This window comes from Lepisma saccharinum, chromosome 7 (assembly GCF_977018435.1).
Source record: "Lepisma saccharinum chromosome 7, izLepSacc3.1, whole genome shotgun sequence".
Classification (NCBI taxonomy): domain Eukaryota; kingdom Metazoa; phylum Arthropoda; class Insecta; order Zygentoma; family Lepismatidae; genus Lepisma; species Lepisma saccharinum.
This window is the reverse complement of record NC_139235.1, coordinates 21,069,306-21,096,134: the sequence shown is the minus strand read 5'-3', so window position 1 is coordinate 21,096,134 and position 26,829 is coordinate 21,069,306. Positions and strand designations below refer to the sequence as shown.

Here is a 26,829-nt window from a genome sequence, read left to right as displayed (position 1 = left end):
TTCGTTACTTGTAGATAGTTACACTAGCCACTACATCATCGACACCGGCACTTGAATTGTTACAGGTGGCGAAATTTTGAAGCTATAAAACAAAACATTCGTGAATCAGTTGTGTAGCGTCGTCGCCTTGTAATGAAGGGGTCCCGAGTTCGATACCCGGTGGAGGCACTTGGCACAGTGGTTCGGATCCCACTGTAGGTCCAGTCCCAATTAGCCTTACTGTGCATAAAGTGGACTTAAAACACCAAATCAATAACAATGAATCAGTTGTAATGAATTAAAAAATGAGGTGAAGTTCTCAAACTCACCCCGGAAACTATGCTTTACAGGCAAACGAGTCCCTAGCGCCTGTGATTATGTATAGGCCAGTGAGTTCTAGGTGCCATTGTACAGCCTTAGCTTTTGCCAATGACGCAGTGATTAATTTATTTCGATGTGTGTTATTTTATTGTTGATAAGGACTTCTCCCCATGATTCTAGTGAAAAATTTGCTCTTTCATTTCAACTACTTCCATTGGCTCAGTCATTGCTAAGGGGCTTACGTCCCCATGCCGGAAGAAGGGTACAAACAAAACAAATTCAATATTTAATGATCAAACAAGATGCAAAACTACAAGTAAATAAATGTACAATATACAAAAGTACTCTAGACAGTAATGTTCAACTTGCACCTACCTACCCAAAGTCCTATTTTCCAATCTCGACGTGACAAGCATGATTCGCCTAGGAACACTTCAGTAGTTAATGCGACGCCATGGGTTCTGGGTTCGAATCTCGGCCTGGATAGGTGTTCTTTGTGAGTGCCCCTTCATCAATTTCATCATCACCATTAGCAAAAAGTGGCAGATGAGCGAAGCAAAATAAACCAAATCAATTAATCAGTTCAGTAGTCAATGAAAACGGTTTCATGGCAACAGCAATAGAAACGTGTACAATTTCTGGCTACAAAGACATTGTTCATGTTAAAAATATATTCTTTGCACTGTCCCAGTAGTACCGAATGTTCATAAATGATTTTAGAAATGTGGATCTACCGAACGAACTTTGTTCGATTCCCACCAGAGAACACCGTCTGCCCAAGATCTATCTGCTGTCTGTAGGACGCCAAGTACTGTCTTGTCCTGCGGTTCCCAGCACAGTTTACGTCAAATCAAACCGCCATTCCGCTCCCATCATTCAGATTAGTCTCACAAATCAGATCGTCTTTGATTTCTGCTGAGACCTTCCCCCAGACATGCCAAGCGATGTCCTGTGACGTCTTTTCAAGTAGAGTCCCCTCTTTCAGTGTCTTTCCACGCTTTTTTTTTTACCCTCTTGGAGAAAAAGAAAAGGGGGCTCCTTCCTTGTGACAATTTCTTTATTCCTCCCCTGCCCTCTTTTGAGCCCGTATGTTCCGGTTCCTCCAGCGGCCAATACCAGGAGCTCTTCCAGAAACATTAAAAATCCATCAGACGGCGAACTCCCGACAAGTGGATCTGGCGTTGCATCCCGTGATACGATGTCTTTTTGGCAAAGGGAAGGAAGGGGCAGCGACTGAGAGGCCATCTGGTTTTGGTGGCCCAATGACGGTGTTATGATTTATGTCTTCTCGACGACAGAGTGGGGAAAAATGGATAAAAAAAATTAGTTACCATGTCGCAGAGTTGCCAAATGCATTATGTTGTTGCTGAACCTTGTCTGTCGTTCCTCTTCTTCTTGGTCTTCACGAATTTGCGTCGCTAAGGTCGTTTGTTAAATCTTAAAGGCTCTTAAGGATGGTGATGTTAACTTTTGATGAATTCAATGAGCCGATAGTTTTTCTTAAAAAAAAAAACTGTTTAATTTTTGGTTATTTGTGTCAGTTATTTTCTTCTTGGGTTAGTATCGACCAGGGTTCGAACCTGGCACCTCTGCCTTTATTGGACGTTCCGCTGACTTTTCCGCCACAGAAGCGAGCATTGAATCTTATAGTAGTTTTTATTCTTTGATACTTCTCCCATAAGACTACTGATATTAAGGCGTTATGAGGGAAGTATTTTTTCCATGTCTGTACAATCCACTGTTCTCAATTGTCATTTTTTGACGAAATCAGTCAATCAATTGTTGTAAATCCATGACTCTAGGCGAATCAGTCAATCGACAGTTCTCAGTTCTTTACTCTAGGCAAAATCAGTCAATCGACGGTTCTCGATTCTTAGCTCTAGACAAAATCAGTCAGTCAACAGTTCTCAATCCTTAGCTCTAGACGAATCAATAAATCGATGATTTTCAATCCTTAGTTCTAGACTAAATCTGTCAATCGATGGATCTCAATCCTTAGCTCTAGACGAAACCAGCCAGTCAACGGTTCTAAATCCTTAGCGCTAGACGAATCAGTCAATGGACGGTTCTCAATGGCTAGCTTCAGACGAATCAGTGAACGACAATTCTCTGTCAATAGGTCTATATAGAATGTTTTCTACAGCTTAGGAATGTCCGGTCAGAAAAGAAATGGAACCAGTACGAAAATATTCTTCTTATGTACTGTTGCAGTGACATGCATCACAATTGACGATCTGAACGGAGAACCGGAGTTGGGCACACTGAGTCCGCATCCTGTACGGAACCGCTGGATGGCACCGGGAGTTAGAATAGACGAAAAGATGCTTTTGAAGCGGGCTTATCGTCCAGCCTCCTCTACCCCTGTCATTCCACCCTCCGATGCAGACTGCCACCCACCCCTGACCAGAAGGCATTCATCATCAAGGGATGTTTTCTCCTGTCGTTGGAAATTAACAGCGAGGGGCTCTTTGTAACTCAATCACTAGCTGGGGGAGTGGGGTGGTTGTGTGTTTTCTTAATGCGGTAGAGTGTACCGATGTCTCCCTGTTTTATCAACGAAGATAGCCCAGCGTATGATGTAGTTTGTTACGGTCATTTGAGGTGTTGATGAAAGCAGATGGTGTGTTCGAGTTGGCAAGGAAACTAACTACCGCCTGACACTTCGAAGTAAACAAAAATCGAGACACTCACACACACATTCTGTTTGGATGTATAGGTGATAAAACAGAGGAAGCATAAGGGCGAGAAAAGTATGATAAGGTGGGCAGTAAAGCGAGGAGAAGCCAATCTTCCGGAATGTTCACCTGAGCCTGTAGATACTACTCTCAGAAAACATCCCATTCCGACACAGCAAACCCTCCCTCCCACCAAACACACGTTTTCATTTTTCCAACTTTTCTGGGGGAAAAAAACCAACCCTCCAGAAATGGATACATCATAAGCCACTCGCGACGGATGAAGGGGAAATGTTTTTTTTCCTATCTTTTCCTAGGTTCCTCCCCTTGGATAAAAAAGAGAGGAGCAGAAAGCACTTGGGAGGCATTTGTACCTAAGGACCTGAGAGGTGAAATCACACATATAAACCGACACCGTAAACGTTTACGCCGAAGTCCCCCCAAAGATTCTTTTTTTCCCTTCTCTTTGTAGCTCGGAGACAGATAGCGACTTATCTGGGCATTTCCTGGACCAAATCCGGAGAAGTGATTCCAGCAGGGACAAAGGCGCGGGTCGTATGTCCGAGTGTTGCCATCTCTTGCTGTTTTCCACCAGGGATGACAACGCTGAGTCTACCGTATGCAGATGACACATTTACATTACAAGCACAAGAAGTCCACTTCGTCTCGGTTTCGTCGACTAAGAACAAGGCCGATAAAGCGAGAAAATGTAAACTTCAGCTGTTACCGGTAGTAGAAACTTCCGGAATGTATATAAGGCATTTCCGGTATTCCTAGGCTCATTGCCATGGCGATACAAGGCATCCTCTGTCCCAGCCAATTGAGTCTTGATCAACCTTTTCAACGTTGGCGTAAGAGGGACAAGCCTACCAAAAGGGAATCGACGGCGTTTCAGTAGCACGAGATAAGGAGATATCCTTTGGGATCTCGGAGGTAAAAGAAACAAAGGAATTGTAGCTCGTAACTGAACAACCTGCAGCCATTCGAAGCTAAACTGCCAGATAGAGACAAACTACGCCACACACTTCGTCCATGAATCAACAAATCAGAAGCTCATGCCTGGAAGTCGATCGATTTCGCTCTAAAGGATGCCCCCTCAGTTTTGGTGTAATGGTTACCGCTCACGACTTGTAATCAAGAAGTTCCCGTATATTAGGACGGAAGGGATTTGCAATTTTTAGTGAAACGAGAAAGGAACAAGAATAAACGCACATAGAGAGTTATTTGATAGAAGAAAATGATGCGATGAGGGGCATAAGTCAATACTGGGCGTGATAAATGCATAGAATTTAGAGTTCAAAGATGAAACAATGTACTGCCAATTCATAGACCTCAGAGTTTATAATTTTTTCTCTGGATGCCTTAAAAGTGCACCCACACAGAAAATTAGATGTAGGACTACCGAAGAAACCAGTGATTACGCGTATGGTCCTGTTGAAAGAGGCGTCATATATGTATGGATAGGATTGGTTGTTTGGGAGATTTAAAGCTCTCTTCATACATGTTTAATAATAGTAACAGAATGTGCTGAATGGTTACCATTCCCTGAATGTATCCTCCTAATGCAAAGATTTTTTTTCCAACTATATTCCACCCTTTGATCAGGATATTTGTCGCTCCGAATTTGGAAACACTGACTAAATACACATACATGCGAGGGACAGATAGACTAAAGAGAGCAGTTTCTGCCACAGACGGAAAGTGAAACCAAAATCCCCGATATGACATTCAAAATATGGGTCGTGTGTGCATAGGAATCATCAACCGTTCTTTTATGCTGCGTAAAATCGGTTTTGTGTTAAAACTTCGCGTCAGAAGTCTGAGTTTTTTCTACAAAGCTCCCTACATTGCTTATCCCCTCTCTCAAAGTTCGGAAAACGTATTGAAATGCCTGATAAGATGGCAAATGGCCGGGCACGGAATGCGGTTAGGGGCTCGGAGCGGAAAGGGAGATACCCTCCCCCTCCCTCCGGAATGGGAATAAAGCCAGAAGGAATACAACTGGAATGGCTTTTCGATAAGTCACTCGGGGACCCTTCGGAAATCTATTCGTCGGTTTAGGTGTTCGGAGTTGATAAAATTCGGATCCCCATTCTGTGCCTTGTCTGGTATGTCTCTTTTTAAAACTTTTTCGGGCCCATGTTGGGCGCCAATTTCTGTTATAAATATCTGTACGTTTCATATCTCGAAAAGAATTGGACCTTAGCCATGTCATAGTCTTTCGCTGTCCTCATTTATATATCACCCAATTGAAGCAAATACGTGGTCGTTATTATTTCTGAAAACAAGTGCGTTTGATAATGTACATATTTGGACCAGGTCTTGAATATATTATATATCGAAGAATTCCTCTAGTCGAGAATCGTAATCATTTTTGTTTTTAATTGTTTAATTCAAAGTTTCTCTCCCGTCTAGATTAATCGCGACGACGAGGACTAGATTAAGTAGATGAAGGAATAAATGTGGTGGAACGCTCGTGTATCGAACATATAGGGATGGCACCGAGACAAGTCACAAGAAGCCTAATGGGGATCTGACTTAGAGTTCAAGGTCAGTTGCTAACATTTGAAATGTACCTCCACTGATAGTAACGCCCACGGCAGTCTGATTACAAGACTACGTCTAGAAATGGTACTAATACGAGACGAGTCTGTATGGCCTAGTAAAATAGAGGCGAGAACAATATCAGGCTGATCGAGATTTATCGAGACGAGACCGAGAACGAGATACGCTCCTGTAACATCGAGAGGTAACAGAGACTCTCGGTTTATAGGCAGCTCATATATTGTTCATAGGTACTACAGTCATGCCAGCAGTAGCAGTTGTCAACATTGTTGAAATTTGTCTGGGACTTCTATACGCTCCACAGTAGTATATTGTATTTATGTTTTTCGATACCAGGCAGAGACGTGCCGAAGTCTCATCTTGATACCATATCTATGAACGTAGAATCTTCAACGGCCTGTTTCTTACTCGAACACCCAAGCTTCTTAATCAAGACGAGACCGAGGACAAGGGATCGACACTGTGACTTCGTGTAGTCTAGTTAGGTTACCACGCGTAGATGAAGTGAGCGAGAGAGAACGGCATATACAAGAAACAAAGAGGAGGGGAGGATAAAGCACGGAGAAGAACGGAAGAAGCAAAAAGGGTTTTTTTTCCCTCGGTCCTAATGGCTGCATCCAGTCGTAACCTCGCGTGATAATTGTCGGATGGGATTGCCCGGCGAAGGTACGATTCCCTCAGCTGAGGAGAACGCCAATCTAGGAGCTCTGCCTTAATGAGGAAGATTGGTAACCGGATCCTCAGGAGTCGGAGGGGCGCGAGGAGTAGGGTGGGTGGAAACTGAGAAATCTCACAACGGCAATGGCCAGGGAGATAAAAGAGGACGACATCAAGGAGATCTCTTTTGTGCATATCCACCGTGATCTTTGTTTTCTGCGAGATGGCCTGCTTCATGATACCTGGCGCCAATGGGGAGGGGTGGTCTCTGGAAGATGTGGAGATTATGAAGGGATGAACTATGCTGGGAGAGCAGAACTTCCAATGAGCATATTGTAAAATATTTCTTACAGGCATTTTTTTCAGCTAGAGGCATGGTACCTGGCAGTCTTGTTTCGTCTCGAGTTACAAATACTTATCTCGTCCTTGATCTCAATGTCTCGTTCTCGTCTCAATCTCGAGTCTCGAAGGTAGAATGTATAGCTATCCTCTGTACGTTACACCGTGCCCCGAAGGCACATAGGAAGTGTTCATGCAAGATCTTAATTTCAACCATAGTAGAGGCGATGTGATCAGCAGTGGGCCACAATAGCCTTTACTCTCCGGAGTTATCGGAGATACTCATTTAGAGGCTAGGTGGCTCCCAGAGCCAATCTATGAAGGGACATTGTCAGAAGAATTCCTGACTATAGCAGTCCGATGTTCTACCGAATGGATCACCTTGCTACTACTCTTGTGTCTCGAAGCAGTGTAAACAATATATAATACACACTAAAACATACGTTCTTCTACATAAGTCCTTTCTTAATTTGCTTATCTTTTCTGCCACGTTTTGCCATTTGCAACGATGAGGATGGAACTGATGAAGAGGCATTGTCACAGGAATACCTCTGCATAGGCAAGGGCCTGTCGGTGTCGCCTTGTAATCAAGGGGTCCTGGGTTCGATACACGTTGGAGATAGTGGTTCGGATCTCACCTTAAAATGTAGGTCGAGTCGCGATTCGCCTATCTTTTCATAAAGTGGATTTAAGCAAAAGGACTTAACTCAACGTAAAAGCCCGAACATGACCCTGAGTCGACCATTCAGAAGACTCAGTCATCAGACAGACAAGCCTTCTGTATGCCTGAATAAGTTACACAGTAAAGCAATTTTCATTTAGGCGACATTTCCGTACTGTATTTGATTGACATCTGACTCAGTTTCGAATTGGAAACGATTGATTTGTATACACTTTGTTTTTCTGCCATCTTTGGCTAATCACAAAGATGAGGATGAATGGTGCTAAGCTGAGATGGACGAAGGGACAGTCACAAACCTATATGGGCGCCACAACACGAGCCCCACAGAGGATTATACAAGGTGTGCCTCCAGGCGCCAGAGCCTCGCTAGTATGCAAAATGCAATTCAGGGTGTACTACGTGGAAGGGATGCTTACATTTGGGTATCTCTAGAAAGGGTTCAGTACTCGCTTCGTTGCAAGGCGTTATGTGTGTTGCCTATCTCTACGGGGGTTGTAGAAGTTGCCATTGAAAATTTCGCAGGGAAGCAGGTATTTTAGGACCTAGGCATCCAGTTTTTATTGTCGGTGACCGTACATCGCCGCGACGAGAGCGCCGGCAGAAACATTCAATTCCAGCCTCTATAACGAGTTGCAAATCACATCCCTATCGCTCATCTACCCCGTGCGTCATACTGGTTGAAGAGCATTCAGATAGACTGCTGAGGCTTGAGCTACTGTTTCTCTGCGCTTTCTTGCACGCCCAGCCTCCCCCACCCCACCCCCCAAAATGCTCCCTATCCCAGAAGCTTGGTTCCTGCTCCCCGTTGGGGCAACATTCAAATCTCATTTCCTGACAACGTTAGGGGGAGTCGGATAATTAGCCGCGGAAGTGGAATCGGAGAATATCTCCCATTTTTCTTCATTCCCAATTGACTTCATCAGAGGATGCTCCGGTCGTGGGGAGGGGGCGACTGGGGATTCATAGAGCTCGAGTTTCCGCCACGCCGCCCTCCCTCCTCGTCCCGTCTTGAATGCTCAACTTAAAGGTCACAAAATGTTGGTTTCGAGATGTTGAGACAATTGAACGGAAGTAGCCCTATGAATAGTGATATTTTCTCTGTTTGGATAAGAATAAAGGCACACATTAGGAATAATAATGAGTTGTTTTTTTTCAGCTTCCTTCTCTAGTATTACTTAACACAGGACATAAGGCAACAGTGATTACCTTAATCAAACTACATGCCAATCATAGCAGGCAATTAGCCGGCCCCCCGTGACGAAGTGGTTAGCACATCACGCTACGACGCCAGGGTTCGAATCCTTGCCTGGGCATGGACATTTGTGAGTGTCCATTCATCAGTTTCATCGTATCATCACTCATCCTCGTTTTCGCAAATTAGCCAAAAGTGACATAAGAAGCGAAGTAAGATAAAGCAAATGAATCAATAGGCAAACAATTTTTGCCCTTCCACTATGTTCCCATGGGATACTGCCGACCTCTGTGCCCGAGTGGTTAGCACAGCGCCTACGACGCCAGGGATCTGGTGTTCTAATTCCAGCCTGGGCATGAATGTTCTTTGTCATCACGATTAGCCAAAAGTGGAAGAAAAGCGACAGAAAATAACAAAAATCAATCAGTCAATCAAATCTCTTCCACTCCTCTCCGATAGAACATCTTTTCTTTTACAGAGGAATAGTCATTTTCATATTTATCTACAAAACGTGTAAACTGCGGGCTATCACTGCTAGACTTTTTTCTTTTTTCTTGTGTGCCAAACCTGTTTTCGTTGGGTTGCCAGTCTACATCAAAAGTTATTTCAATATACTCCCCGGGCACCAAAACAAGAATCTTCCACCAAGCAATTCTAGCAAACTTACCCTTTCCCACAAACCAAAAAAGCAGTCAAAACTAAACGATCTTAGTTTACAAGTTGCACCTCCTCCCCCCTATCAAATCTTCCGAACTACTTTTAACCCTTCCCTCTCACCCCCTCACCCCACCCAGTCATGGCGTTGCCAGGATCAGTGGAATAATAATGGAAATGGTCTCGGGGAACGAGAAATTTTCAATTTCTAACTTTAATTAAATTTTAATTACTACTTAAAGCTAATTAAGACTCAATCAATTATCAGTCTCATCGTCGCGACGGGGCGGGTTTGGGGAAAAGAAAACCTGGGGGGAGGAAGAGGCGGATTCGGTACAAGGCTACGCGGAGGGATTCGAAAGGGAGAAAAAGGTAGCGAGAGAGGAATTATTAAAATTTTGTAATTAGTAATATTCGCGGAGGGAGAAAGGATTGCTTTGGTTATGTCCAGAGGAAAAATCTGATTATGACAAGAGAAGATTTGTGTTGGGAATCGCAGGGTGAAGTTTTGGCGGGGTTGTTGCCCCCTCCACCCATGCTCCCCTTTGATTGGTGCCGGGGACTAATTTGATGATGCGGAAAACAAATTCAATAAGAAGTGACGCTGGAGGGATTGGGGGGCAAAGAACAAGAAGAAACTGGAAAAACGAAGTAACAATTAAGAAATCTGAAGAGGGTGAAACGCCGAGGAGAGATAGAAAGATTCACAATTTGCTAAAGAGCTTCAAGTAGTAATTTACCAACTTCCCTATTTTTTTCGCCATGACTTAAAACAAGTGAAGATCAAGTTACGGGAAGCAAACTGTTGCGTTCTGGATCAACAGTGTCTCTCAAGAAGATTACGCTTGGGGTTGCCACTGGGCGGAGAGAATGGGGCCCTTGCCCCAAAATTAAATGCTCCAAATAGTCGAAGCGAGACATTTTCAGTAATGTAAACTAGTAATTTTTAGAATAATGGTTTCTTTAAAAAGGACATCTGTACATTGCTCGCTTTTTGCCACTTTTGACTAATCATGAAGAGAGGATGAAACTGATGCAAGGACAATCACAAATATACAGGGTGGCGAAAAAGTCAGTTTACCCAAAAAGCACATTGATACTTTACACATTACGATAGTGCATGTACTTCTTGTGCTAAGTAATATTTTGTGTATAAACTTGAATTTATGTATGGGTAAACTGACTTTTGCGCCACCCTGTATATGGACAGCACATAACACAAGGCCGATAGAGGTTTTATACTGGCAATGCGTCCAGACGCCACAGCCTCGTTAGTCTGCAAATGTGCAGTCCAGGGTGTATGACGTGGAAATGATTGATTGATTTGGTTTCTTTTACTTCGCTTTTCTGCCACTTTTGCGCAATCGCGAAGATGAGGATTAATGATGATATGATGAAGGAACACTCGCTAGGAACACTCATGCCCAGGTTGGGATTCAAAACCGGGGTTGTACTACGCGGAAGGTACTTTGATATTCGGGTATTTTCATAAAAGGTCACCTCTTACGCTCGACATATGCAGTGGATGTTGGGCTTCACACATTCTCGACCTATCCATTCATTAGAGGCAGGATGAACCCGAGAGACATGCACGGTCATGGTCGAAAAAAAATTCCTTCTGATCGATTCCTCACTGGTAATCGACTCATGTATTCCATATGGCAATCAGATGCTCTACCAACTGGATCGCCGCGGCTAAAGTGTTCTTGACAGCAAGCACACGTATCAGTCGTGGGCCTTCCAAATTGCATTGTAATAAAGGGATCCCAGGTTCGATCCGTGACAAAAGCACAACGTATAGTGGTTCGGATCCCACTTCGGTCCCTGGAACAAGAATAACCAAGGTGTGCGATATCCAACTCTATTTCTTGGTTCACAAGGCAAACTTTAAGAAGGATTCCTCAAGTTCACTGCCAGTGGAGTGTTCTGTAGCCCACTAATCACGAGTTACTGTATCAACATTCAATACTTGTTGTTTCACACATTTTTTTTTCAAACGTGTCTCTGGGAAAGAATGGTAAACATGTTCCCGATTTTGCAGATGACTATTTTTATTTTATTTTTTTTAACAAAAGTTGTCATCCATTGCTTATTGAAGATTTCATTTTAGTTTTATACCCTCTGAGTAGAGGGGTCTGCGACCCCTAAGCCCCTCCACATTTAATCCATCTTAACCATCTTCGGTTGCAAGTAGCCCTTTCCTACCTGTCCATAATGTGGAGGTAGGAACAAGAGGATGAACATCCTATTACGCCTGGTGAATTATCCGAAGTCGAGTTGGAAACACTTCGTTGGAAATCCTGGAAAACGCACTTCGTCCTCTCTTTGCCGTTTGATTGTCCCATCTCTACCGGATGATGGATATTGTGAATCTGGCAAGCGTAATAATGGCCTATCTGCGGCTTTCATCTTCGTGCTATGTTAGGACTAATGAAGCAGCCGGAATATTGTCTCTTTGTCACCTAATTAAACGGGGCGAGCGCACCCTCTTCCTCCCTCCAACGAGTCCTTCGGAGAAGAACCGGAAAGAGGAGCTGGAGGTGAAAAAAATGCTAGGACCTGGCAGGAGGGAATCCGCGGAAATCGGAAGTTGATAAAAATCTACGCTCCGAGTGGATGAAACGTGGAATTAAAGGTACAGAGAGGTTTAAAACAAGATGGAACAATGAGGGAACAAAGGGTAGAAAAGGTGAAATTATTCCTGAATGTTTTTGAGTGATAGAAGGCCCATTCGAGAAGTTTTCGAATTACAATCATAGATGGCGGGGTTATCGATGCGAAAAAGGATTCCTATGCATGGCTTACAAATGAAGCTGGAGGAGAATTATTTTCAATTAAACTAATAAATTATATTTTTTTTACTATTTTAGCAAACTATTAAATTTTAAATATTATTTTATCGGGAGTTTATGAAGAAAATACTTTTGGGCACGCGAACGTTTTCTTTACAATTGAGAATACAAAAAGGAACACTTCTGGGGGAAATGTAGGTAAATAGTCGAGATGCTATGAGGGTATTCATTGCCTTTGGACGTAGTCTCTCGGCTATTTTCCTATTTCTTGGTGGGAACAGGGAAGTTTCAGTAAACTCCCTTGGTTCTTTGCTTAACAGGTTGCTAGGTGCTTGTCCGAGAATCAAGGAGCAGCAATACGCTTCAATACTACCAACGTAATATTTATCCAACTGCTATCCGTTGTAGTTCTGTTGAATTTTTACTGTAGTATATGTACCAGACCCAATAGTTACGCTTGGATTAAGCTACTGAATTATTGGCTTCAGAAAAACTATCAAAACGGAAAATATGCGCAAAACCAATACCAACGCAGGCCATTCAGCATTTCCAATTAATACGAAGACCAGAACACCTCTAACATAAATCTGATTTTTCTTTTAATTTTCCATGTGTCAGAGAAGAATACAAACCGGAACGCAATTTTTTTAAGAAACCGAAATATCTCCCGCTGAGCAAAAGGCGCCGAAAGACAATGTTGCCAGGCGTTGAAACTTAAATTAGTTGAAGTGTTTCACGATGACCTTACATCTTATATTTGAACTTTTGGAAACACTCGGTTGATAGCAGGAACATGCAACTTTTATTATTATAATAACGTAAATGGGCAACCGAATGCAGCACATGAAGTAATACTATAATTATACTACTAACTCCTACAAAACAGATTCCAGCCAGTTCTCAGGGAGTTGATTTACGGGGAAAAAATTCTAAGCTCTCAAAGAATGTTTCTAGGATATCTTTATTGTCCCTTTCCTAATATTAAGCTGGTGCATGTTTTGTTGAGAGTCACATCAAATAGCTCAAATTCCACTTAAATATAATTAATATATCTCTTCCCCACAATAAAAGTGTATTTCCCATAGTTTTGTTACGATAGGTTGCAAGTTCACCATATTTAATGATTACTGATTACCAGAGCAGTCCTTCAAAGTAATTGGCTGCTGTGCAAATTTAAGATGAAAAGAAGTAAACTTGGGGTATTTAATATGGTCAGAACATTCGTGATTTACCGTTTCACTTTGGCCATAAGATCATCTTCAACAACGCACTATAGTTATGACTAAACTAACGCTTAACTGATACCCTAAATTGTTGACTAAATAGGGAATGAAGGTATCAGGATTTGAAATACCCGAGATGGCAGATCATATGTCCAAGATCTGTGGTAGCTATATGGATTTCAGCTTGAAATGCTCTACAGTTATCATGGCCACGCATTATTTTACAGAGTTAATTTTGATCGAAATGCAATACCGTTCCAGTCATTCGCGATATATAGCTCCATTGCGAATTTTAGCTAAATCGTGCTAAATTTACAGCAGCTTCCCTTTTCTCCCCACCCCTATTAATCAACGCAATATTTTTCAAAGTTTTTATTGTCGAGGTGTAAGGACACTGATGACAGAACCTATAAGTTGCGTATCACAGTCTGAAACAATATAACCTCCACGGAGCTTTGAAAATGTCAGAATGGCGAAAAGGTGGAAATATATGCAGTACATCCTTACTCAGGACATTTTTAAGGGTAAATATTCGTGTTCTACTGCTGAAGTTCGATAGTGTATTTTCTTACAGGAAAATGTGTGTATATGTGGACTACTATGAAGAAGTATAGTGTGTGTGGGGGGGGGGGGGCAAGATATTGTGCTTAATCCCATCAGTAGAATGTGCTCAACTAGGCAGTTCGATTATCGAATATCGAACGTACAACAATAACTCTTCTGCCTCTGGCAACCTTGCGAAGCAATGCATGTGCTGGTCTTAATCACACTGCTTGGCCCTCTTTTATCATGTCAAAACGGAAAAGATTTATGCTTTGGAAAGAAAAGAAAAGGATAGGATAGAATAGGAACCGTAGTGCGGAGCAAGACTCCTGTCATCTTTCTTGTTTTTCCCATAGGTGGCAGCAGTGAGGCGTGTGAAAGGGCGGTAAACAATGCCAGTGGATATTTGGCTTAATGATTCGTTGCTGAAAACACCCCCGTTGTTATTTATATTCACGTCTGGGCCGGCGGTCTCGTACGTTTCCACTCTTCCCTGCCGGGAGATGACCAGATATAAAGAACGAATTGATGTTTCAAAAAGAGGAAGAAAAGAACGAAACTCCTTGCAAAAGATGGCGCCACGGGTATGAAGGCATCATGCATGGTCATTTATCCAAGTATCTCTGGTCCGAATGCTCCCATGACGTAACAATGTTTGTTTACTTTTTGTCCAGTGAACTTGTGCGATTAGTCACTGCAGGAGAACCCAAGTTAATATCTAAACAAGAGAAATAACAGCAAAGTCTCACGAGGTAATATTTCCTTATACGAGTAATGAGAAATTCTGACCACTTTCGACTTGCTCACTGTCTGTCTCATTGTCTTGTAATTCTGTTCTGCAAGAACCTAAAGATAAAATTATTTTTGTAATACTTTCCTTACTTGATATGACATCATTGGCATAATACTTAAGAACATAGTGTGTATGCACGCTGTCAACATGTTATAATTTGTAATGTACAGTGGGACACCTACGTGTATGGTGAAAATACTGGCTTCCCTGCTTTGCGTTACTTGAATGACCAAACCAACATTCCTAACTTATTTATATGCTTATTTTTGCTATTATATGCCTACGTAGATAGATTAGGCAGGTCAGGTTTGGTGCTGGTACATCTCCGAAGTTGCTAAGGCTGTCCGTAGTCGCTCGTCTGCATCTGTCAATAGAGAAACTTGTAAATTTTCTCTATCCGTTGGCATCCTTTCACATATTGCACGGCCAAGGTTAAAAATCGCGGATGGACTTATGAAGTATGGTGTATAAACATTTTACCTAGTAAGCACACTGTAACTTACCTTGCTGCTTATCGCTGGTTGTTCTCACTACCGACGGCGTAGTGGTAATGTCGCCGCCTTCTAATCAAGGGGTCCCGTGTTCGATACCCGGTGGAAGCACATGGCACAGTTTTTTCGGATCTCAATTTAAACTGTAGGTCCAGTCCCGATTAGCCTTTCTGTGCATAAAGTGGACTTAAAACAACAATTCAATTCAACTATCTCTCGCATGTTCTGATCACGCATAGGCTAAGTGAACTTTCGCAAAGATTCGTCAAAAGTTATGCTGCGATGCACGAATTGGCCTGGGACCGAATGGGATGAATTCGAGGGCCGCTACCGGTTTACGACCAGCAGATTGGGTACGATTTTTACTAATTTCACCCACGAAACTGGGAATGGAGTAAAATCTAGTTCTGTAAAGTGCATAAGAAGGACAGATGCTGTTACGCAGCGAAAGATTATCTAGAATTGAATAAGGAAAAAAATCGGAACCATCTTATCATACAGTTTTCATCAATCTTGTCCTTCTTGGAGAAAAGGGCAGGGGAGGGGGTCACAAGTAAAGAGAACGGGAAACAAGAAAAAAACTTTTTCTCTCCTTAATCTCGAAAACAAAAGACAAGGGGTGACAACCAAGGGAAGGGGAGGGGGTAGGCAAAAGAAAGAAACAAGAAGAAGCTCAGGACTTTGTCCTTAATTAGCCGAGCTATTCTGTTCTTAAATGAGTTTTGTTTTCTCAGCAGCGGCGACGAAGGTGTACACGAAAGAGGGGAGGGGTAAGATTTGGGAGGTACAAAAGCGAAAAGGGGGCGGGGCATCCGTTGCTCTCGAGCTTTGCAAATGAGAGCTGAACCCCCACTGGGCGGTGATCATTAGTTCCTTTGTGAGGGTCAAATTAATTATTGACTTACAATAAACCGTGCCCATTGGCCGATGTGGGTTTTCCATCTTAACGTTAACGTCAGTGAAGAATCGGGATGAACGAGAAGATTAGACGAAAATGATAATAGAAATAGAAAAAAAAGACAGGAGAGGATAAATGATGCCTGGAGAAGAAAGTGATGGAAATTCAAGACTGGTCGAAGGAAGAGTATGGTGTACAAAGTTGCTGCTATTGAACAGTTCCTATTATGAGCCTCGCTACGTGCATTGTCAGTTGGCGTGACTACGTAAGCCTATTTAAACTATTACGAATAGCTAGACCACAGCGACAACAAATGAAACGAGGACTCAACGTGTAATTCTTCAGGTTTTGGAATATCATATCGGTTTCTCAAAAGGAGAGGAACACTCGAAAACAGCTTCCCTGATGTAGGCGAATGGTCCAGCCGAGCAGAAAGCATCTTACTACACATATAGAATTGTAAGTATACGTGACATAAGAAAGAAGAAGCCCAGTCGTACACTAGATATATACCCAATGCAGTAAGTATATTTACAACAAGAAGCTCTGAGATTAAACAGAAGTTACTTCAGTAATGAGAACAGGAGAATGAAGATACGAAAAGGGACGAAGAAAAGAAAAAATAAACAGTCGAATATTTGAGTGAAGGGAAATTAAAGTAAGAGGTGCATGCAAAAATGTGAGAAATAGAAAAAGAGTAACAAGGAAACTACGATAAAAGAAGAAAGGAATAGTTAAAAATATAGAAAGAAGTGGGAGTTGAAATGAAGATTTGGAAGTCAGGGCGAAAGGGAAGGAGTAAGAAGAATGTAAACAATGGAAATGAGAGGAATAGAAAGTAAAACTAGTAAGAAGTGAAAAGGGGTCAAAGTGAGGAAAAAGGACAAGGGAGAATTTATAAGTGGAAGGATAGATGACCAAGTAGAAAAGGAGAGCGAAGGTGGAGTATGGATGTAAACAAACAAAATAAGGTGAAAGAGGAGAATTGAGTGATAAAGAGTAGAAGATATGGCAAGGCGAAAAAGAAGAATCGCACGGATAGAGGGGCAGGTGGCACAGAACAGAAGGTGAGTGAAGATAAGAGAAACAGGTCAGACTTCCGAACGTTAGCAATACCAATGCAAACCACAAGTAAAGTGTCAGAATCGTGTCAGGAGACACAATTTGAAGCACATGGAATGACTTGGAAACTCTTTTGGAACTCTTTTACGCCGTCAGATACCTCGAAGATTGTCCCTGGCAGAAGGTGGCGCTATCTGCAACATTCACTGAGGAAGTTAGAGGTAGGGAATACGAGGGAAGACGTTGTAGGAATCTTCCACCCGTCAAATATTCATAAACAACCCTCCCTACTGCTGAAGCTCGGTACATGAAGACAAAGAACGAACTGTACGAAGGTATCAAGGAAGATACTTACCAGAGAGAGAACGTAGACAATTTTAGAAACTGTGATTAAAGAAAAGCAGTGAAAGGGGGAGGTGGGGTGATTTAAGGATAAGGAAACCCGTGTTGCCGCAATAAAAAATGAAGAATTATGACTTGCACTTTAGTACGGCAAAGAACACACCTGCCCCTCTTCTCATCTTTCTGCTGCGTTTTTAAGCTCCCCGCGAAGAACGCACTCTATGAGGAGGTTTTTCAGGAGCTCACATTATTGCTGGGAGAAAGGTAATGCTCTGCGTTAAGACCGGAGCAGGTGGCGCTGTGGTGGTGGTTTTCGTGGGGGCCAAATTCTTACGAAGGTGGCCTTTTCCTTTTTTTTTTCACTTAAGGTCTTGCAGCGTGTTCATCATTTTTTATGTTCTTCTGCAAGAGGAAGTTTCTCTTTGAAGTAATTTCATTCAGTTCTTTCTTTCCCTCGCGGCATTGAGAGTAATATTAAATTTCTTTTGTACTGTGTGGTACGTACAGCCAATGCAAAATATAATAGGCAATTGTGCATCACCATGTTCATTAATTTTTGTTTTCCTCCAAGTGGTGTTTATGAATTGATGTCTTCACTTGCAACCCCTCGTTGAACAGATTCTTATAGAAATATGCAAGGAGGTTGCATACATGTGAGTCAATGAACTACAGTTAATGATCATTGGTCAACGAATTGACGTCACTTTTGGGGTACGTGAGGAAATACAAGAAATAGAAACTTAATCATTCAATATAATGATCACTCACACTGTGGTGTAAGCCAATTTTCTGAAATGGAAAGCAGGACATCCATGGATGCGTACGATGGAAATTGGAGCTCTCACTAAAAGATCACAGGGTCAAGTGCATGCACCCTCTCCCTTTGGCAAAGGAAAAGTCATGCTGCTCACATTACTCCTGAAATATTACACAATTCTCTTTAATCTGTTTCCTGTTTGATTTGGGTATTTAATATCGCCTTCCTCTCGCTTTTGACTAATTGCTACAATGATTTTAATTTGATTTGCTTTATTTTACTTCGCTTTTTGTGTCACTTTTGGCAAATTTGCGAAGATGTGGATGAGTGATGACATGATGAAATTGATGAATGGACACTCACAAATATCCGTGCCCAGGCCAGGATTCGAACCTGGGACCCCTAGCGTCGTAGCGCGATGTGCTAACCACTCCGCCACAGGGATCGGCAATTGCATCAATTAATATGAGTGATGATATGATTACATTCATGAATGGACACTCACAAATTAACATGCCCAGGCCAGGATTTGAACCCGGGACCCCTAGTGTCCTAGCGTTCAACCACTCCGCCTTCTTACATATTATCCTTTTCATTTCTCTCTGTTTCGTTCCTTCCCTTGCTTATCTTTTATTTTTTTTAATTTCACACATTAGCCTTTCTCTCTATCTCTCGTTCTTATTGTTTTTTTTTTGGCGTGTTTCCTTAGTTTCTTACCATAACACATGAATACATTGTGAAATAATATTAAAATAGAAATCCTACTGAGAATATATTTATCTCTTGCCGCAACTGTAGTAATCATCTCATCAATGCATCAAACGTGCAAATCCCTAGAATTGGGCTATTTTCAATTTCCAAAGCGCCCCTGCATATACTCGGTACCTTTCATATCATATCATGAACAGATTGCATGCAATATGTGCTTGTAAACAAAACATATAAGCTTTACAGCAAGAATAAAGTCGCGAGCGAAGCGAGTAATTAGATATACAAGTATTATTTCTTTGCAAAATTACAATACTATTAATTTGAAAGGCACTAACATTTTCACAGAGGTAAACAATTCGTCTGGATGTTTTGCAAGACATTTCGCAGGACGCTGTTGAAAAATAGGACATATTTGGTTTTTTGCAGTAGCATCGCAGACCGAAGGACATGACCCTAAAAAAAAAGGAATGTCCTGCGAAAGTCATTAACTCTTTAAGGGGCAGGAAATGTTTTTTTTCAAGATATGTATTTGGATCATTGATTATATGTAAGATATTGAGGAGATAATTAAATTTTGCCTTTGGACTTTTTCTTTATTTTTATTATTTTCATAGTTATTAACAATTACAATGTGGTTACCTATGCTAACCACCGCCCACTTAATACATACATTTAAGTTTTGGTAAAGAATAGTATGTAATGTTTATTAAAAAAAATTCTAAAATCTTTTACTTAATAACTTGCTTTATTGCATTTTTTGTGATACTTTAATTTGAGTGAAACATCAGAAAATAATTTTTCCCTTCCTTAGGCAGAATGGTACATTGCAGGCTCTGCATGCCCAAATTATCCTGATTGGTGTACTGAATGCAAATTGCACATTTTCTTGAAATTCCCTGCACTGGTTGCTGTGCATTCCTCCAATAATTTTATTTGCTTATTTACAAGTTGGCAAGAATACACCTTCGCCTGTGCGCGACACTAACCACAAACTTTTATAAGTAGCGTCAGGACACACACATCTTAAGTCAAATCACAAACAATTGCATGTGAAAATTACAGCTCAATTACATATAAAATGTCTATGATCACTTCGAGATGACACTTATTTTGACAAAAAAGCTAAGGACAATCGAACACGTGACCACACACCTTGATATCTAGCGCTGAAGTGAGTAAGGAATGTTTCATGTTTCTCTAAGCTCAAACGAAACAGCCCTACCATCTACCGGTGAATTGAGGAGATAGACATGTGATCAGCGTTGATAACTACCCCACAGGAAAAGAACCGTTCCAGTTTGAAAACGTGGTTGGCACAGGTAACCACCGCTTAAGATGTACATTGATGGAAAATATTCACTCATTTACGGACTTCTTGTGTACCCTACAACAGCTTCGCGACCAACTTGTTTAATCCACCCGCTTGGCGGCGCTAGTAGCTTCCGTGTTAAGCGGTCAGAGGCGAGTGTCGCATCCTACGTTTGATGGAAATGATCAGGCGATCATTTCGAAGAAAGCAAATTTGCACATTTAACTGTTCATTGATTCACAAAAAGTATATCAATATTGAAGTAATGCATTTGGAACTTTGTATGTAAGATGCATCAAAAGCGACACTCAAGTATACTTTGAGTACTGTGTATTTGGTTTGTGTTAATTTATTTACCTCCTAATACGTTTAGCTTCGACACACTAAGTGAAGAATTGAAATGATGAGCAGTGGCAAATAGTGAACACCCTTTCTCCAGCTGTGCTTGCCCTTTTTGATTGTGAGTAGGCCTATACATACAAATACAAGGCAAACAGGTGTGGCATTTAATTGGATTCAAGCCCCTTTATTCCCTGACCAATGCTTACAATCAATAAGAAATCACTTTTATCGACATTCGCACGAAGCATTTTTATCTTATCTGTCCGTTTTGTCTATCGAATGTGTGGGTAGTCTGTGTAATAAAACCCAGATTGTTTCGGTTTATTTTCTAACTCGAGCACGTTGGTGCAAGAGATGTGTTAGAACTATATTTATTTAGAAATGTATTTTCAAGCGGCAGAATCACAGTTGTCATTCTTTTAATTAAGGTGCCAAAAGGGTGGGGGAGGGGGCAAGGACAGTTTAGTTTCCCTTGATACATAAGGTTTAGCATGGTGCGGGAGCGAAAGTGCCAAAAAGTGGGGGGTAAGATCCCCCCCCCACCACCAGTCGCCGCCACTGACTGAACGTAACAGACGACAGTAACGTTTGGTTTAGCAACAGCGCGCTCGTTTTCCAATCGCGTTGTAGAATGCTCAACTGCTTTCCTAGTTGGCGTTAGCATAGACGTGCGCACGGGGGTCAAGGGGGAGGCAATTGCCCCCCTAATCACGGACGTTAGTTGATATTTTCCACGAAGGGACAAGCAAGGTATTTTTCCATAGAGCATATTACCCCAATAATAGGCTGCCCCCTCAAAAAAACACCACGTGAATTTGAAATTATCGAATTCCTGCGTCCCCCCAATACATAATAATTCATGTAAATTACTATGACTGAAATAAAATTATAAGTGTGAAATATATACACTTCGGTTGACATTCGTTCTCGAAGGGGGAGGTGTGGCCATCATTGTCCCCCCTTCCAGACGTTTCATGCCTACATTATTATACTTTCACTTAGGTATTTAGTGTAGAGGAATCTTATCGCTATTATTAAACGATATTATAGGAGAAAATGAAGTATTTTCAAGCCGATGAAAGTTCTAAGCAACTACGGGGGAAGGAGGTGCAGTGGCGCAACTACAAGGGGGCAGAGGGGCATTGCAAATCCCCAACCTTGTACGGAAATCAATTCTAGGGGGCAAACATTGAAGTAAAAGAAAGCAAGACTAGCAGAATCTAAGAGTAGTAGGACAAAAGGATACTCAAGATGGAATTAGTTTTCGCGTCTTGCATTATTTCTTCCAGGCCGCCAGAAGCACCTGCAGGGGGGCACAGAGGGGCAATTGCCCCCTCGACTTCAAATTTTAATACAAATAAAATATATTCCGTAAAATTTTGTTGCTCGCTTCGCTCGCAATTTCTGTTTTTCTTACAGTCTTGTCAAGTTCATAGCCGTAACTAGGGTACGCTAACAGTTGTCGCTGGACGCCGAACAATCTGAACATGGCGTCCCATGAATCTTTTGCGCCCTATTAAATCAATACTGTTTTCAATTTGCAAAAACTTGGATCGAAAAATATTCTTGTTTGCTTCGGTCGCAATTGGTTTTCTGTAATGTATTGTAAGTTATGAGAGAGAAATAAGAACAACTAAGTACTTCAGACAGTTGCTGCTGTAACAGTTTGGTTTGGAGGAAAAGGAGCGCGCACATTTCAGTTACAATTTATATCATTTTTGATGTTGGTTTGTTGGGGCAGATGAATTGATTATTTAATGTATTTATATAATATATTTTATATATATAATATGCGCATGCACGCATACCCATCAATGCAATAAAGGTAAAATGAGCGTTATAGGCGTTAGGTATAATCATGAAACCTTGTCTGTTGTCATTTGGTTAGTCATTCCTTGAACTTTGGTTAAGCTGAGTAGTGAGGGTTGGTAACTAATGTAGATTTCTATTTTCTATCTTCCAGGTTACGAGAAGAGAGGGGTGAGGCGGAAAGAGCACTGGCGTTAGATCAAAAGGCCCGGGACCTTAGTTCACACAATGGTAAGTACATACACGTGACGTAGCACAGTACGTTTGAGGTGCAACTGAGAGCCCCTTGAAGGTGTTTTCAGAGAATATTGCTAGGGTGGGCTCAAAGATGGAAGATTTATATTCAGGTGTGCTCTGCTTTGGTGATCATGCCTGTTGATATATTTCCCTCTTTACCCCTCTTGTTCTTTCTCGCTTTCTCTCTCTTCTTATACTTCTCTTCCTGTCTGTTTCCCTCTTTTTCACCCTATTGTTCTTTATCTGTCTCCTTTTTCACCTATTTCTTCCCCTTTCTGTTTCCGTCTTTCACCCTCATGTTCTTTCTGTCTCTTCTTCTAATTTTCTTCCCTTTCCAATGTCTTTTTTTTACCCTCTGGTTCTTCACCTCTTTCTCACCACCTGCTTCTACTTTCTGTTTCCATCATTTTCACCCTCTTGTTCATTATCTATTTCTCCTACTTTTTCCCATTCTATGTTTTTCTCTTTTTATCATCTAGTTCTTTATTATATATTTCTTCCTTCCTCTGTTTCCCTCTCTTTATTTGCCATTTATTCATTCTCTTTATTCTTTCTTACTCATGTGGTTCATGTTCAACTATGAATGCTTCTCATGTAAGCGCTTTGGGTACGCAGGAGTTTGATTTTATTTTTGTTATTTAGCGTCGTTTTCCTTCCACTATGTGGCTAATTGTGACCATAAGGATGAATGATGATATGAATACCCATGCCTAGGCCGGGATTCAAACCGGAGACCCCAGGAGACAGGGACGTTTGAAGGGGTCATAATGTTCATAAACGCTATGTGTATGTGTAGCTATTGGTATTACTGTTATTTCAGCTCGGACCGTTTCATAATATGCGTACAAATAACTCAAATTCAACTCTCCTTCTCTCCATGAATTACTTTCGCATTTCTGGAATAATACTTGAAAGCATTTGAAACTTCCCGACTGTTCAGGATCTGGAAAATCTGAAAATTCGTAAATGGGACAAAATCCTGAGCCCAAAGTCACTTATGACATTGTTAATTGGTACCTTGATAGCCCATTTGCTTCAAAGTAATTTAGATATTGTCAGGGTCGTTAATGATCCAGGAATTTTAAATAAATTCAATTCCGGTCCAGGAGAGAATCAGCAAGCGTACATGGGTTCTAGACCGTTAAGAACCTTTTTATCAATTTCGCTCAGGAACCTGTGTTCCGGGATCAGTTTAAATAGGTCCAGGAACCTTTTCTCTAATGAATTTAAATACGGTCCAGGAACCTTTTTTCGGATCAATTGTTTTTAAAAAAAGGTCCAGGAACATTTTTTTTTCCGGATCAGTTTAGAGTCCATGTTCCGTAATGAGATAATACTCAACTTGGACCGAATTTAAATTGTGCGAGAAAGCTAAGGTTCCGGTCCCATTACGGGACCCAATATAACCCAATGTGTGTGTTCCTGGACCTTTAACATCCATGGATATTGTATCTAGGAGGTACCGCTCCAGATGTGTGCGGGTGAGCGTCGGGCGGCTGCAAAACCCTCAATTTTTGGGACGTGTGGAAACATAGTCCGCCAACAACCAAGAGTTTAAAAGCATCAGAACTCGACACTGTTTTGATTTCAACAGTATCGGTTAGAATTGACGATCCAATCGCATTAGTCAGGTAACCGAAGAGTGGAGTGTTTAAGCAAGGCGTCCGGTGCCATGTTTATTACGTCATTTGCCACGTCAGATTGCAGCATTTGCGTGCTGATGGCCGTTTCAGAACGTGGCTCGCTGGGGTTCGGGAAACGGGTTATTGCCCCAAAACAGAGCCATCCGATGCGATAAACCTATTAATGTCCAATCCATACACGTCAGCGTTTCCTGCCGGGTGACATGGTGACGTCAGAGCACGTGACTGGCACGATTTTTCTTTAGTGGTTCGTGTCCCAGTGTGCCTTTGTCGAGATTTGTCTTTTTTTTAATAGGTAGATTTATTTTTTGTAAGGCAAATTTCAAATCTTCTCTTTCATCTGAGCATTGATTGAATAACAGCTAGATGTCGGGCACACCTGGTACTGGCCTCTGACACGACCAATGTTGCCAGTACACCTTGTAATTAGGAATATGCCATAATTAACCCCATAAATCGTCTCTATGCATAAAATTCGTAAAAATTTAACATTCTTATACCAATTCGATAAATATCCACCCAGTCCATCGATACACATCGAAAACGTTTGCGTCTCCACAGCTGTCTTCTATCCATCTTCGTTTCTACTTCATAGAAAAACTTTTTTCTACCTTAGTAACTTTTCCGCATACTGAACGTTCATGTAGAGCATGATTTTGTTGTTGAATGTTTAAAAAATATCCACATAGACAAAGTTTACACCCAGTGTAAGTTTCAATTCGCTATCGCTTTTTGTACAAAAGTTACGTACTCTCAAAATCTCGGTTGCTTGACTTTTCTGACACCCTGTTGTTTCGCATATTTATCTTGCTTCCTCTAACAGGTGATTCACGACCACTAGTACCACTCACTAGAACGTCCCTCAATCGGATACCGAACAGGAACAGAACACGGGACACTCTGGTTATAAGGCATGTAAAATTTCCCATAAGTTAACCGTAACTGCTGATCGGTGGACTTCATGATCTGTGGCAAATAAATGGAAGTTGGACAATTTATCCTAGTCTCAGGGAATTATTTCCTAGTTGGCACCACTGATTTTTCTTGCACAGCAAGAACCGGGTATACTTCAAGAGAGAGTTTGCACTTTGGTCCTTTCGTATGAACTACATGATTTACTTCTTGACAGGGCTTTTGAGCTGCTGCAAGGAATATAAGACTTGTTACACTGACTTCAGAGACAGAATTCCCAATTTCCACCGTCACACCGTGTCCTTTTCAGCGGAAAAGAAAGATAAATGGAGAGAGGTTGCGTCGGAAGGATAATAAGGAGAAATAGAGGAAGAAGAAAGCAAGGATATTCCATCCTCGTGTGTGTTTGGTTCTACGCTGGCGAAATAACAAATTACACCGATGCAATTTTTCACTGCCGCTAGATGGCAGCTCGAAGAACACGGTGCTCAGTGACGTGACTAGAGTGCGTTAGCCATCGAAATCCCATTTTCTTCCCACTCGTTTGTTTTGACACTTTCCTGGCTTCGAAATTCTAGGCAAGGATTTCTCTGTAGAGTTTCAGAAGTGAGATGAATATAGGAATACAACGGAACCATCGTAGTAAGTTCGTTGAAATATTTGCATATTAACTGAGCATCTTCATGTCCTTGTGCCTTCCTTGCAAGGCTGACCTTCTTTAAGTATTGCGATGGGAAACATGATTGCCCTTGTTAATCATGTTACATTTCTGGATACTCCAAGAAGGAAACGTTGCAAAGCAGGGTCTGCTTTACAACAAGGGATTGCTAGATCTTTAATTTGGTCGTCGTTGTTTCAGCTATGGAAGGACGTTTTCTCTAGTAGTCTATCAAGGGTGTAAAGTCACTTTTTTTTTTATCTTGGTCTGTAACTAGTCACTGTTTAATTTGTTGAGTCAGTGTTTTTTTTTCAGGACTGCAATTACGATTATTTTGTTTTCGTGCATATTTTTTCACTGTGGTTCAAGCCATTTGGATGACACTTCTCATGTCATTATCATAATGACATAAAAACAGACGACTATGTCTGCTCGTACACCTTCCTCTTGTACGATAATTACAGACTAACATTTTAGGGGTGGAAACTGGTCAAAGGTCAAAATTACTGACTGAAGTGACCAATTTAATTACAGCCTAGCGATAAATTACCATTTTAGAAGATAATGGAGACATGTTCTGGCGGTACAATAGCCAAATGAAGGCGCTGTATTATCTACCTACCAACTTTTGCACATTTTTATTGAATACAAAAATTAATGTTCTAAAGAAGATAAAAATAGATTTTCATTATTGTATAGAAACTTTTACGGCAAAATATTTCCTTCTGAAAAATTCAGGATTAATAGTTTATTTCTCGAGTAATACATCCAAAATTTGAATGATATTTTTCGGGCCTATTTTTTAAGAATAGGCCGAAACAATATATTTAAAGATGGGAGACGAAGAGAGGATAATTATTTCAATTTATTTGTAAGCTTATGTGAGAGATTCCAGTATAGCATAGTAGCCAAAGGATTCACAAAAGACGAGGAAGCTTTCCGTTCATCACAATTTGTGACTGCCATTTTCTGAAGAACAGATCGCATGCTTAAAATTCATGTGACTGGAGGGAATGGAATGAAGAGAAGAGATAGGTTCAGTCCGTGTCACCAACCGAACCAATTGCACATTCGAACAGAAGGCAATCGTGCATTCACAGAAACAGAGCTCTGTGATTGGCTCATTCGTTCGGTCATCATGTCGAAGACTGGAGACAATTTGTCCATCTTTGCGGCATCGGTGTTGCCGTCGGAGATGATGAAAGGAATACTCCCTTGAAGAAGAAAAGGGTATTCAAGCACC

General features: G+C 41.4%; 1 protein-coding gene across 4 annotated transcripts in view; it reads left to right on the top strand.

Moving 5' to 3' along the window:
- Window positions 1-26,829, top strand: part of dac (dachshund family transcription factor) — a 459,147-nt gene that overhangs the window by 284,718 nt on the left and 147,600 nt on the right. For all 4 annotated transcript variants that reach the window (XM_083125063.1, XM_083125064.1, XM_083125065.1 and 1 more), the window contains exon 5: window positions 22,291-22,367. In XM_083125063.1, the coding sequence (XP_082981189.1) occupies window positions 22,291-22,367 (77 nt within the window). The remainder of the gene's footprint in view (window positions 1-22,290; window positions 22,368-26,829) is intronic.